This window comes from Amblyomma maculatum, chromosome 11 (genome assembly GCF_055883805.1).
Source record: "Amblyomma maculatum isolate TAMU_Amacu chromosome 11, ASM5588380v1, whole genome shotgun sequence".
In the NCBI taxonomy this organism is placed as follows: domain Eukaryota; kingdom Metazoa; phylum Arthropoda; class Arachnida; order Ixodida; family Ixodidae; genus Amblyomma; species Amblyomma maculatum.
The window spans coordinates 7,330,319-7,345,213 of NC_139354.1; the positions used below are offsets into that span (position 1 = coordinate 7,330,319).

The 14,895-nt window shown below is 47.2% G+C and overlaps 1 protein-coding gene across 1 annotated transcript in view; it reads left to right on the plus strand.

Moving 5' to 3' along the window:
- The first annotated feature begins 552 nt into the window (after positions 1–552).
- The window catches only part of LOC146172729 (ras-related and estrogen-regulated growth inhibitor-like protein), a 45,819-nt gene continuing 31,476 nt past the window's right edge, over positions 553–14,895 (plus strand). The window contains exon 1 of the mRNA XM_084585610.1: positions 553–1,034. Coding sequence (XP_084441736.1) covers positions 971–1,034 — 64 coding nt within the window. The 5' untranslated portion in view covers positions 553–970. The remainder of the gene's footprint in view (positions 1,035–14,895) is intronic.

Here is a 14,895-nt window from a genome sequence, read left to right on the forward strand (position 1 = left end):
GGAAGCCCGACATCCAAAGCAGGCAAGCCTCCTCCGTGTAACCCCGATCAGCTAGAGGAGAGCGTCGCTGCGCAGCGCGTCCCACCGGGAAATTCCGTGGAGGACAACAGCGAGAGGGAAATACACACACCGACAGGTGCGGCGCAGAGGGAGGGGATCGTAAGAGAGTCCCGCAGGTGCGCTCCGGCCCCGAAAGGACTCCTCCTGCAGTCGGATAAGCAGGAGAACTAAACACGAGCGACGCTCAAGACGTCGCCTTCTTGATCTTGGACGTCCTCATACAACCGGGCCCTTCAACTCAGCCCACCACAGTGTGACTCTTAACAGCAGCCGAGGCCAACTGACCGCCGAGACAGAAAAGAAGTCGAGGAGAGCGCACCGGTGAGCCCTTTCGACGAAGAACGAGAGTCTGCTGCTGGAGAAGCGGGAGCGCCGCAGCCGCCAGCCGCATCGGGAGCATCTCGGACGCTTTCTGGCTCGCGTGCCTTCTCCCTCTTTCTCGCCGCGCCCCCTGTTTCTTCGCTCCATCGCTGCCGGCCCGGAGAAGGTCAAGAGAACCACCACCACCGACGCAGCTGGGCGAAGAAAGAATCGCCTTAGCGGCGGCGAGCGCGCGAAAACACAAGCGCGAAAGCAGGCGCCTTGGTCGTCGTGAGTGCGCGCTCCCCTCTTTCGGTTTTCTTTGGCCGCCGCCGGTGTTCAGAAGAGGAGGATCTCCGTTTGACTTGGGGGCCCTCGGCCTGCACGGAGTGCGACACGCGTGTGGGTGGTGTGTGTTGATTACCGGGATAGCCAACGGCGCTTCTCTGGGAGAGTTCGTCGAGCCCGTCGTCGTTGCACCATCGTAGAGACAGATGGCGTGGGACTGCGTGTGCTGATCTTCGAGAGGCCCAGGCATTCAGGGAGACGAAGCCAGCGTGAACCAGACAAACGGCGTTGCGGAGCAGCTGCGGCAGGAGCGAGCGTAGCGATGACCAACCGGGCGAATCGCATCAAGGTTGCCGTCCTAGGAGGTCCTAGGTCCGGAAAGTCCGGTGAGTGCTGCTATGTGTTCGAATTTCACACTCGTTTCCTGCCACCTACTGCGGCGCCGCTCTGTCTTTTTGACGCCCTGACCGGACGGGATGCATGTGTGGTTCTTTCGGTTCCCCTCTTGCACTGGAAGCAAATGGCATGGCACATCCGTGCTGCAAACGACGTGGCGTAGAAAGTGTTCCATGCCCTGGCATACTTGGATGTGCAAAAAGTGTGTTTATTTTTGTGTATTTTAAACATTGTTGCTGAACCAAAATTCTATTCCGGCTTTGATACCAATCGTGAGCAAAAGAGAAAGTGTTGCTACGTGCAATGACTGCCTACGTAATGCGCCAGTGGTTAAACAATGCAGTTTTAGAAGATAGTAAGTGCAACGCTTGGAAAGGACTATAATTTTACCGTGAACGACGGGCTGGCAACAAAAATGTGCCGAATGTTGGTGATGGAACTCATTAGATTATACACTTCGAGTTGGTAAGCGGAGACTGAATCCAAAGAACAAATGAATTCAGCGAAACAACTGGAATTTTACACGGAATAAATAACGCAATAAGTGGGAATGTGGAAGAGAAGGATTCAAAAGCCAGGAATTGGTTGGGTTTTCAGTTAGAGGTTTTGTTTTCATTTGCTTGCAGGCATTTGCACGTGATTCATACGCTCAATAAAGGTAGCAGGTATGGTCAAAAAGCCACAGTCCAGCCTGTACCAAGTTGATGCTTTAAGCACTTTCTTTAGTGGCGGTGTTTTGTTACACATTTACCTTAATTGATCGTTGGTCACGTCATGCGACTAGATTGTGAATGGCCGTATGCTGGGCTGTTCAAAGGGCAAGGTTGTGCTCTCACATATATTATATCACTGTCATTCAGCTGATAAACTAAGCTTTGTGTGACATGAAACTTTGCGCCATTTTTGAAGCGATGATGGCGAAGTGGCAGTCTCTGCCACTGACAAGTACTCGCACACAATGATGTTTACGCATGAGAAGAAAGCGCTTGATTCAGTAATAAAGAATATTTGCCCACAACGTTTTCACAAGGTAATTCGAGGGTTAGTGAAATGCAACAGCCACCTATAAGTGTAGACGAATCAAAACTTGTTTTATCTTCTTATGGGCCATGCAGCGTGCGCCTGTCTTGCATACCGAATATCTAACAGGTCGTCCAGTGTCATCAGTCCATATATATACGCACCTGGGCTCCTCTGCCAATGTTATGCGCATAATTCCTACTTCCATGGTCGACTACTTTGTCATATCCGAAGCCACCATTTTAACGGCGCATTGTCGCTCGGAGAGCTGCAGTTTTCAGCATCTTGTTCCGAAGCAGAAAAGTGTCCAAGAGGTTTGTGCGAAGTAACAGCAGTGCCGCCTTCCAAATAATTCATCGTTTAAGACGTAAAACCTCAGAGCTGAGCGAACGTAGTGTTCAAACCTGCGAGTAGCACGTGCTTGCGAGTGCTTGAAAAGCGGCAACGTAGTCTTCACCGTGATGCCTGGGTTACTTCCCAAACCGCCATTGTCAATAGCTCACGATGGCAGTGCTGGTTCCTTCTTTATACAGCGGTTGTCCTTAAATCAGGTACGATAGCTAGAAGTTGCCATTCGGCCCACCCAGTAATCACTGGCAGTAACAAAAAAATTGAAGCCTATTCAAGCCTTAGTCAAGTCAACGAGGGCCGTCTGGATCCAATCATAAGAAGAGAATCAGCAGACAGCGGGCGAGGGAAAAGATAGGAAGTGAACAACGAAAGCACAAAATGTGCCGCTCTCCACGGGGAGAAGAGCGTCTCGAACTCTGCGTCTGAAGAGCACTCTCGCACCGTGACGGACTGAAGACGTTCTCAAGTCGGCGAACTTTCTTTCTTTCTTTCTTTCTTTCTTTCTTTCTTTCTTTCTTTCTTTCTTTCTTTCTTTCTTTCTTTCTTTCTTTCTTTCTTTCTTTCTTTCTTTCTTTCTTTCTTTCTTTCTTTCTTTCTTTCTTTCTTTCTCGGCTTTCCTCGTTCCTCGCGAGATGCGCGCGTGCTTGCCGGTGACAATTATTAAAGATAGCAGAGCCAATCACGGCAGTTAGAACCGGACCGTGAACGCTGTGTAAGCGCGTGCGCGCTCTCGGAATGAGCCGAGAGATTCGGAGGAGGAAACGCGGTCAATGGGATAGTGGTCATCTCTTCTTTAGCGCCCCGGAGGCGGCAGCGGCCGCCGATATTAAACGGCGACTGCTCTTTTGCTTCGTTGGCGGTGGCGGCTGTTTTCGAAACCGATTTCGCCGGGCCGCCCCGCGTCGACGTTGCTGAGCAGGCCTACGGTACCTTACTTGGCGGCGGCAGCCGGACGAGAATCTAGGTTGCTCGCTACAACAACGGCCTCCATCCCTTCTCCTAGCCTCCCTTGGGGGCCACTGAACCCAAACGTCCACAGTTCATGTACACGCGCCGCAGAAGAAGCCAAACGTGCGCGTCTAGCTTTGTCCGGGTTAGAGGAACGCGCATGTGTGAAAGAGGACATAAAAACTTCTCTTTGAAGGCGTGAAGGGTCGGCCGGACGGACGAAGCGTTGTCGAACGACGCGACGGGTGGCTGTGGCTGCCAGTGTAGTGCGAAGTTTGATTTCGATTGCGCTCGGCGCGCCTTCTCAGATCAGCGACCTTAAAAGGTTCCACATTTCAAAAGCCAGCTGCCGTGCCTGGCCTAGCTCCGCAGTCGTGATGAATCTCGGCGGACTACCAAGCAATAGGTCGTTCGTCAGTCGAGCGGGACATATATTTCGTTCCTGCTACGGCTAACCTGTAATCTACAGCAGCGAAATGGATGACGTAAGAGCAGGGCCGAAGATTTGTCGGGGCGAACACCTCACAGATAGGTCCGGTTGTCGGAGAGTCTGACGTCTCGCTGTGTGTCTTGTCTGATGAGAACGCGTCCGATGCTCAGTGTGCTTGTTCTTACATGAAGGTTCGACTCGTGCTTTGAGGTTCTATCTTATGAAGGTGTGCGTTTGAATAACTGCCCCCAAAAAAGTTAACAGCAAGAATCTTTGAACTGTTTGCACATGCTGAAAGGTGGCGCACGCGAGAAGCACCTGGAATAACTATGTACTCTGTGTTTTTGGTTAAGGGTGATGGATACCTGAAGAAGCCGAATGGCACTGACAAGCTCAGCTATGACAACTATGCACTGTAAAATGGTATGATTTTGACGAAGGTGAATAATAAGCCAATTTTTGGGGTCCTTATTATAATGTCTGCAATGATTGACAGGACTTCAAACAGGCCTGCTGACGGGCTAGTTGGTGCTATATGTTGTAGAAGAAGTTAGTGCAAGAACATGGATGAAGGCATAGACGGGACACTTAAGAGGAATTGAGCACTATTGAGCACTATTGAGGAACTGAGCACTCGAAAGCAATAAAGTGTTAGGACTGCTTGTAAGGTAAACTTGCAGCTTAATAAAATGCGGCGAAACCTAAACTGGCAGACAAGGAATCTAGGATCGATGGAACAGAGAGCAAGAAATTTATCGTGCGACATCATGACAGCGTGGGCGCCCGGGTATCCTCATTCCACAGTTTCAAACAAAGGCGCGCTGCCTTGAAACAGCGCGTCGTTGTTATGAGAAGTATGAGACAGCTGCAATCATGATGTCGAGCTCACAATGCCTACGGCATGCGTACAAAAGGGGATAACGTCGGAGCCTTTAAGCTCAATGCACACAGTCCAGAACAACGCATCGCTCGAAGAACAGTACACAATTGGCGTGGCAAGGAATGTCACGCCGTGACTTCAGCCCCATCACAGTGCTCCGTCGGAGTCAAGAGACCGAGAGAGAGGGAAGATTAGGCACGACCTGGCCGACCGCTAAACGGACTGTCAATACGCGCCGTACGCGATCGCACCGAGACTACGCATACAATGGCGACGCCGATATTGCCATCGAGCTCCGCATCGCTCGTTTCAACTGTCAGGTCGGACAAAAGACGGCGTGGTCGTCGCTGCTGCTCGCGGGACAACGCGAGAGGCCGATGGAGCAGCATGCAGAGAGCGATCCACAATGGCCGTCGTAATCCGGCTGCGAAAGCGTAACCTCCCACCGCTGTCAAGTTGTCTCGTAAATGATGCCGCCCAGAACGGCGCGCACATACACTGCAGGGGGCAGGGGGGGAGGGAAGGGGTTGCTTGGTGCAAGTTTAAACAACGTCTGTCAGGACGCCGCACTCGAGAGAGAGTTGCTCCCGTCTCATTCGCACGCTTCCCTTCCTGTACAGGCGGAGAGCAGGTGCTTTCTCTGCCACAGACGGTGGTGCGTCGTCCACAACCTTCTGTGCGGCTTGTGTGCTGCAGCCCCGCACGGAAGCCACCGCAGCAACGGGGCAAAAAGCGCGAAATGGTAGTAGATTACGCGCTGTTCGACGGTGTCACGTCTTGGGAAGATGTAAGGCGGAAACTGCTGGCACGCAGACGGCCCTTGCAGAAACGAACCTGTGTTGCGTGGTAGTTTTTCCTTTTTACGCCATTCAAGTGTGAATGACCCGTCGGAAACCTGATAGCTACCTCGCATACCCACTCTGACTGATGTAACGTGCCGCAGGGTGAAGAACAGGACCGCCGGTTTTTGGGGTAGCGACTACACTGCACTAAATCGCAATAACGCGATTATTCTGCAATAACTCCTGTGCAATTGAGTTTCTCTTGAATAAACGGCTTCAGCTTAATATGCCCCAGCGGCCATCTCCGCTTTGAGCAACCGGTCTATGGCAATATTTCCAATAACAATCAATAACGGTAAATATCATGCTGTCAAACCAATGTCTTTAATTTCAGTTTAATGGTGTGTATTGTGTTTTCCATCGTGTAGTTCCCCTACATAAGGGCATCTGAGGTGTACAATAAATAAATAAATAAATAAATAAATAAATAAATAAATAAATAAATAAATAAATAAATAAATAAATAAATGAATAAATAAATAAATAAATAAATAAATAAATAAATAAATAAATAAATAAATAAATAAATAAATAAATAAATAAATAAATAAATAAATGTTGTAAGGCAACATTGCAAAAGGTATTGGTGATACTACCGGATCATTGTTCCCCGTCTAAGCGTTGCCAATGATGACAGCAGTGGAATAACTTACAATAGCGTTACTGGCGTAAGTAGTGGATTACAACGCAAAGAAAGCTGGATGGGAAGAGATAAACTCGGACACGCGCTATCCGTGTAACGTCCTTGTGCTTTTGCGCTGTGATTCATTACTCAAGATGAGCACAGTGATTCTTTACCTGGTCTAGAAAGGTCGTGTGAGGCATACAATGCAGAACAATATCGCAAAACGATAAAACGACATCATTTCCATTGAGTACTTCACTCAACAAACAAAACACAAAAATGCTATTGAGACGCGAAGGGGAAGATCTTAGTAAGAGGAAGCACCAAACTTGATTGGCACAATGAGTTTTGTTAGACGTGAGAATCATCCTTGCCTATATTGAAATTCCTGGCTAATATAGTCACATTTTTATTTTGGCTTTCCGGTTTTCTTATTTACATTTCTTTTCTTGTGTGTAGTACACTTCAGATTTAGCACTCTCGATTTTGAAGGGTAAGGTTCTTGTAAACTATTCTCTGAGGATGAAAGTAATAATCTGGGCACTTGCTTTGCCTGGTCAATTATTGCACGAATACTTAGGTGGACTGAATCTGAGAGCCAAAATTTAGGCTCCGATCCACAATAGCCACCTTTCTTTCACTGTGCCGACGGCACGCGTCTATGTAATGCTGCCATGACATCACGCTGGAAGGCGAAGAACCAAGGTCGTCGGAAACGTAGCGTGTGCGCCTCGCACAAGGTAGCACTGATCGCGACACGTCTACACGCCGTAAATCTATTCGCAAATAAGATCCGCACTGCACAGCCAGGCAGCTACTCTTCCCCGGAAGACTTCGCAGCTCGCTATCCGCCGTCGACATTCCCCGCGCCAAGTTCCGCAATATCGGTCCTTAAGCGGGCTGGACGAGCAAACCCTTATCAAGGCGGGGCCGACAGCGGGCAAACGCAGAGACGTCGCGGATTCACGATGTCGCTGGTGCCGACGAGACTGGCGCTTTACTCCTACAAGAAGACTACGTGGAAAGCAAAAGAAAACGGTGCTGTACGACCCCGTCTTCCCAAAGCGGCTATCCTCGGCCGGCTGGGCAGTGTCTAAGTAGGAAGGGGCCTAGGCAGTGTGCCAGTAGGGAACTGGTGGCAGTGTATACAGCGCACCTTATCGCTCTTCCGCGTCTGAAAAAAAAAAGGGGGGGGGGGGGAGAGAACCTTTAACTGCGCCACGCAGACTCCTCACGCAATGTAAAACACGCCGGAGGACGACAGCAGAGCACAAGTCGCGACGAGAAGGAGGGCCGTTAAAGAATCCGAGCGCGGTGCCACACACGGATATTGCCGCTGCGCGGAGAGACAGCATTCCACATTCTCCTTGGCTCCGGACCACATCCGCGTAAAGGAAACGACTTCGATATCCCTTCCCCCACCGGGCTCAGGCGGAGTACACACGAAACGAAGCACGGCAACGAATCAAGTTTCTGGGTGTAGTGTCGCGGAAAGTGGCCGTGCACCGTCCCTCGCTGTCGTCTGGCTAGGAGGCTTGCCTACTCCCGCACAACAGCAGTAGGCTTCTCCTTTTGGCTATACGGGAACGGGCTATATCTTCGTTGTTTTAGAACTGGCTGAGGATGACTACGGGCTAGGCAGGTGAGGACGGAGAACTGGAGTTAAAAGGGGGAGGGGAATTAAGGCTTACCCGCAGGCTGCCCTCTCCCCACCTAGTCCTTTCCTTTGATCCCTCCTCACCATCCTGGAGTGATATTGAGCAAATTTGTAAGTCTCCAATTCGCCGCTTGGATATCTTGTGAGATATTGCCCCTGCTTCTGTTGCTGCGATCACACCGAGAGCGGTTTCCGCGTACCGGTTGGAGTGTGGGCAGCCACGCGCACGCGCGTGCGACGGTAACGGGCAAAGGGTTAGAGACTGCCTGGCGGCGGGGACATGAATCATAGTGGCTTGGGCGCCGCAGCCTGTCGCCGCTATCGGCTCTGCTCCCTTCTGGTCGGTCGCCTGGTTGTGCGCTCGCGAATGCAAGAGTTGAATACTGATCAGACTTCCCAATCTTCGTGCCTGACCACCGCGACCAGGTTTCCGAAGCAGCAGCAGAAGAAAGACTCCCTCGAGGCAACTTCGTGCAAGCGCAGCCTTCTCAGGTGGCGAATTGGAGAGCGCTGTTTGACCGATACGACCGAGACCCCGGAGAGTCGCCTGGATCTGAACGCGCAGAGCAGCTAGTTGAGGTCATCCCCCGCCCGTCCTCTCGTTGTCACCCTAAGCGCATGGAACAGAGTAGGAAGAACTACGAAGACTTTGTTCGTTGGACCACGACGCCCCCCGTGGGCAATGGACCGAAACGGGGGATTGAGTCCCGGTCGTTCGGGGCAATCGCACGGTGCCTTGACGATTGATGATAATATCTGGCGGCCATTTACCAGAGCCTCTGGTAGACACTTTCATTCGTAAGGCCTTTTATCACTCATTTGTTTTATTTAAAAGCATCGCGAATATTGTCTGCCTGAGTTATAATCGCAAAGGGCGCAGTTTGTTGCCACATGTATTGGCCGGACATTTAGTGTGGCATGGCAGATACAACTGAAATGAAATTATTACATGGGACACAACACTTACCGTGCTACCGAACCATATAGGACGAGGCCGTTTTGAGCTTGTAGCAACAGGCGATGATAGTCTACCTAACTCCGGGCACTAAGCTCTTATTAGGCGTATGCTACCTGAGGTATGTGTCTGAAGCAGATTCCTCAATTGAAATGGAGAAGTACGATGCCCTGAGGAAGGAAGGGCGGGGGGGGGGGGGGGGGGGGGGGGGAGGCTGCTGGCGGTGTTGAACGTATGATGATGCATGCTGATGAGTTATGTGCGACTCTAGGGCACGACACTTCCCGGTGTCACGTCCCTCTCCCCTTCTGACAACAGTAGCGATCAGATTTTGCAGCTTTGCTTGCCCTCTAGGAAAGTTTGTCAAAGCGAATAAACCGCCTCTTCTCTCCACGCCAGCCCCCGTCCATGTAAACTACATACACAGAAGATATCCTACAAAACCTCCTGCCAACAAAGACATTAAAGTTTTGACAGCGCCGTCCTTGGCTCGGTTGGTGAGTATGTCAATTGGTCAGTATTCAGCCGCGGAAGCGTTTAATGCGATCTCTTAAGGTGTTTCTAGCGACATGAATATAGTTGCGCCCATAAGAACTCCGTTGAGGAGCTATCGGTTTGATCCCAAGAAATTTGTTGCGCCTCTTTTCTTCATTTCTGTAATGGCATAGCACCAGCCGTTTCAAAGAAATGGTGTAATTTTGTTCGCCTCTTTCAAAATTTAGGGCAGGATAACAGCAGCTCATACAAAACGTATTTCATATGAGTTTTCAAGACACCTTGGAAAGTTTCGACCCATCGTAATTGCAACAAACTTTACGTAACGCTGTTGGTATCTGCATCTGGATGTCTAAATGAGTCTGAAGCCGAGGCAAAATTGAAATGTCCAAATCTGATGCGACCAGGTAGTGGTAAAGAAAAAGTTTCATTGGCAGTTTTCGTTAGCCATTGATGTTGGAGGGGACCCTACTCTATGACAATTTACAAGAGAGACTGATGGTGTTGGGTTCCTTATTGCTAGGTTCCATTGGCTGTCGTTGCTACCCATGCTGTATCTCCGAGTTGCTCCTGATTGCGGACCTTTAAGACAGATAGAGCTTCCTCCCACCCGCCAGTTGTTGGCTAAGTGATTACTTTCGCTTCTGAATTTTGTTTATAGGCCCATAACATATTTTATAGGCCCTCTATATACCAGCAGAAGTAGAATTCTTGACTCAAAGGATTTCGAGCCCTTGGCATCTAGCACCCCCTCCCCCCCCCCCCCCCCCCTCCTAGCACCTCCCCCTCCTTGTTTTTGCTCATAGTACCTGCTACTTTATATATTTGTGGTGTTGCAGTATCCCTGTTTAAATTTAATGATCATACCAGTAACGGCATGGAGTTTTGTGCACATGTTTCAAAGTGTATCATTGTGTATTCTGGCTACTTCCTGGATTGCGTTGTTTTCCTTTTTTTTTTTCGTATTTCACTTATATCTCGTATTGAATCCTCTTAACGATGCCGAGTCGTCGCGACCGCTGGTGGTCCGGGAAAGGCAATCCACTTGTTAATACTCAGTAAAACGTGCGTGCAGACTAGTTGTTTACATGAATCTGATAACTTCTGGTGCTGCATTGTCCATCACATACACAAGAGAGATCAGAAAAATACGGCCACACCGGCGGTGAGCACACTATCAACCATTGCTATTTATTTCTAGTACGAAGAAGAACAAAACATTCCAAGACAAAGAATGTTTGCTTCTTCTTCATACTTGACATAAATAGCCACTTAGTAGTGTGCGCATCACTGGTGAGGGCGTCTTTTTGTGATCTTGCTTGTGTATGTGATGGAAAATGCGGCGCTAAAAGCCAGGTGTTAAGTTGTAACGCTTCGACGGAACAGGCGTATCGGCCGCGGACCAAACGCCATTTCTGTAAAGACAATTTCTTGCCTTCGTTTTGCAAGCAGTACAGGTAGCGCAGCACCACTACAGAGAAATACATTTGCATGCACTCAGTTTCATGTCGAACCACCCCCTGTGGTTCAGGGCTCTTCATATTTTGTTTCTCTAACGAAGACAAAGGCGCACTTTGCGTGTTTCCACAACTTCAATCCATGTAAGTGGTGAAAAAACACTCACTCAGAGAATACATCGGGTAAGCTAGGGACGGAACCGTACGTTGAGCAATGCATTCTGAATCATGCCAGCAGTCTCACCTACCACGGCGATATATAACGCAGAACAGCGCCTCTGAATGTTAAGCGTTTTGTAAGGCGCGGACAAGGCTCATAGAGCTCACTGTTCGAAGAAACCATCCAGTTGCGTAACTGCGAATTTGCACGCAAGTGATGTCATTTCTTCTGGGTGTTGCCGAAGTCATCCAAAAACGAATCACGTTTCTCAGGGATTAAACTGGGTGACCTAAGCGACAACGGCACGTCGAAAAAAAAAAATAAAATGCACTGAAGGAGATATTCTCTGTGCGGTACCCTGCTGGAACAGAAACGTACTCTTCTGTTGGAGAGAAGAGTTTAATATTTTTCATGAGGTCAGACAATTTTTGAAATTGTATTAATTGGTTCATTTATAAGGTCAGATGCATTCATGCGTACTAAGCAAGTGTCTTGATCTTATCCCTGAATTCTTTGTTGATTCAGATATAGCGAAATATCGGCAGTAGACAAAACGTACGAGTACCCAATGCGGATTCTTGGAAAATATCATATCGAAGTTGTGCACCTAAACAAACAGACGTTGATTTTACATCCTACCTGGATGGAAATAGAGGTAGAAGACATGTTAGAATATCTCTTGAAAAAATATTTTACATGAATCTGTAAAATATTTGGCCAGAATCAACCAGGCAAAGAATTTGTGAATTTAAAGCTTCAATATTGGCACTTGTTTTTCGGATGCATATATGCATCTGAAAAATTAGCTATGACGCACAGTTGAAAACAACCTTATAGCCGGGATCCCCTCTCCACTCTTCCTTTGATCTCTCGACCTGAGGGCTATTCGCTTGAGTTAGACAAATGTGATCTTGAACTTATGTGCGGGGTACTGAGCTAGCTACGAGTCGGGCGTACCGAACACGAGACAGGTGGTCAGCGCAGGACACTGAAGAGACAGGAGAATGGCGAAAATACATGCATACTAGAAGTATTTAACAAATAGAAAAGAAAGCCGTCACAAACGTGCGCTGTGCTATCTTGGCTACCCGCACTCCGGGCGTGCAGTTGAGCGGAAACTCGTTGGGAGGAGAAGACAGTTTATAGGGTGTCCGCGTGGTTCGGGAGACCGCGCTTAGCTTGCTTGTCCGATTACAGCTCACTCTGTCGGTGGGCGTCGGTTTGACGACATTGAAACGCGTTTGCACGATAAGGAGGGGCTCAGATTCCCAACATGTGTCATGCACAGTTGGATTACGTGGCTCTGACAGGGGTGTTTGCCGGTGCCATCTGGTGTCTGGACATCACCTACGATGTACGAACCAAGCCTTGAGCACAAAGCGGGGAGCGCGATGCTGAATTTTAATCATGTAGTTTTTTGTTTATCCGCTGCTTGAAGGCCATAGGGGATACAACTATCGAATGTGCCTGGTGTTTTCGAGATGCTGGACACTAGTTTTATTGCAAAAGCAATACTACGCCAGGTCTAACCACTCGTCGTGTGGTCCGTAGTCCGTGGACCCCCTGCTCCTCGAGGATGACAAGACGACGACGAAGAAAACGAAGAAAAAGAAGACGAAGACGACGAAGACGACGACGGCGAAGAAGAAGAAGAAGAAGAAGAAGAAGAAGAAGAAGAAGAAGAAGAAGAAGAAGAAGAAGAAGAAGAAGAAGAAGAAGAAGAAGAAGAAGAAGAAGAAGAAGAAGAAGAAGAAGGTGAATATGAAGGGAAGAACGCTCGGCCACCCGCATCTAATGCATTCGCTCCATATTCGGTTCAGCAGCGTTGAACCCTTCTCAATTTTTTTTATGGGTTTTTGAGGTTAAAGACATCTTTCGCAGCACCATATAATGTGAGTGTTAAGGGGCGTAAAAAAGAAGGTGAATTATGTTAATGAGATTCACCCAAACGCAGCCATACGGGCGCAAATGAAGGCTATACAGCTTTCTCAGAAACTTCGTAGTTAAAGAACAATTCGTCCTAAGCAATCTTTCTTTAACTACGAAGTTTCTGAGAACGCTCTATAGCTTTCCTTTGTAGCCGCATGGCTGCGTTTGGGTGGATCTCAATGAGTATTTACTCCCTTATTACAAATCTACTCCGCCTTGCGGATTCCCCTAGTATTCGATTAGCTATTACAGTAAGGCGCCTGGTTTCAGTTCGCTATTTGTAGCTGGCTGTTATCAATGACCACGCCAGGTTTAGAATTCCAAAAGCGCGATTTCCCTGGGGCTGTGGCTAGACCTCATTGATCGACAGCTCCAAGGAAAAGCGCTTTTTAAAAATTTTGGAAGCTTCTTCAGTAAAGTCATTGAGAAGCTAATTCATCGCAGGCTGTCAACCTACTTTGAGAAGTATTGTTTCTTTCATTCAAATCAGTTCGGATGTATAGCTGGGTACTCTACTAACTCCGCACTTATTTAATTCACTCATTAATGCAAACTAGAAACTGACAAAGTTAACTATGTTGATTCGGTATTCCTCGACATCTTTAAAGCTTTTGACAGGATTAACCATGACATTCTTTGCTCTACACTTGCATATTGTAGTATTCAAGGAAACTCATTAGGTCCTATTCGCAGTTACTTATCTGATTGTGAACTAACCTTTAGTATCTCTGGCCTTCTATCTGACAAGAAGGTTACTATTATTGATGTACCTCGGGGTTCAATACTTGGCGGTCTTATATTCTTAATTTAATAGCAATGATACATCTGACTGTTTAAGCCGTATTTCTGAGTGTATTTTGTATCCGGACGGTAGCACTATCTTATTATCTGACAAATGTTTAAACTCCCTTACCATAACACTAATCCAAGACTTTAATAACATTGCCAATAGGTGTGCTAAAAACAGAATTCTGATAAATCCATCTAAATCAAAGACCGCGATATTTAGTTCCCGGTCTCCAAATCTTGCCAATTTATTACCACTGTATATCAGTTAACATCCCATACACCCGTCTCATCACTGCTTATTTCTTGATGTTGTACTTGATAACTGACGGAGGTTCAACACGCACAATCAGGACTTGCAAAGAAAAATGTTATTTGGATTTATAGGACTGCTTAAGGCTCGTAATTTTTTTTTACATGCGCACATTGTTTACACTCTACTATGCATTTATTCATAGTCATATTAACTACTGTATACCATCATGGGACGTGAGACGTAGTTTTCATCTCTCATCTCTTCAATACGTTCGGTATCCAGCAATACAAATTATGACATGCAGAAACTGGTACTATCCCATATCCGCGCTATACTATGACCTCCAAATATTTCGTGTACAGAACGAAGTAAGTTTGAACATAGGAGTATTTGGCTATCACATCTTCAACAATTGCAACCTCTTCCAATTCATTCACATGAATGACATCAATAACCAATAATGTTACACGCTTCTCGCTTTATGAAAACATTTTACTACCCAAAAGTTCGTACGTGCATTGGCATAGAAAAAGTCCGATTTTCTTTCATAAAACTTTGGAATTCATTACCGAATGATATCAAACATGCGTCGTTTTGCTGTCTTTTAAACGCCAACCAGATATGCATATTTTTAATCATTGGTAGTTGACCGTTATGAAAAACGTTCATCTTCGTTTATCCTAGTATGTTATGATTTCGGCAAAATAACAACTTATTCCTTTAGCCTAGGTGCTGTATAGCTTGTTGTGTTGTCGTTAACGATGTTATTAATTTGTTCATGTCTTAAGAGTTCTCCCTACAGTATTCATACTCTGGTACCTCTTTCTCTAATATGAAATCTATTTATGCTTTCTGTGTATTTCTGAAGAAATAAAACTTCAAACTTCTGAAGCTGATATGGCCATGGATAAGGACCTCCTACGAATCTCAAATTGCAACCAGGGGCCTAACTCTAGTAGTTAAAACGTTGATTATAAAAAGTTAGTCATTGCCAATAATAATTATTTATTTATTTATTTTTTGATGTCCGCTAAGAGTGGCGTTCTAGCGCGGCAGAAAC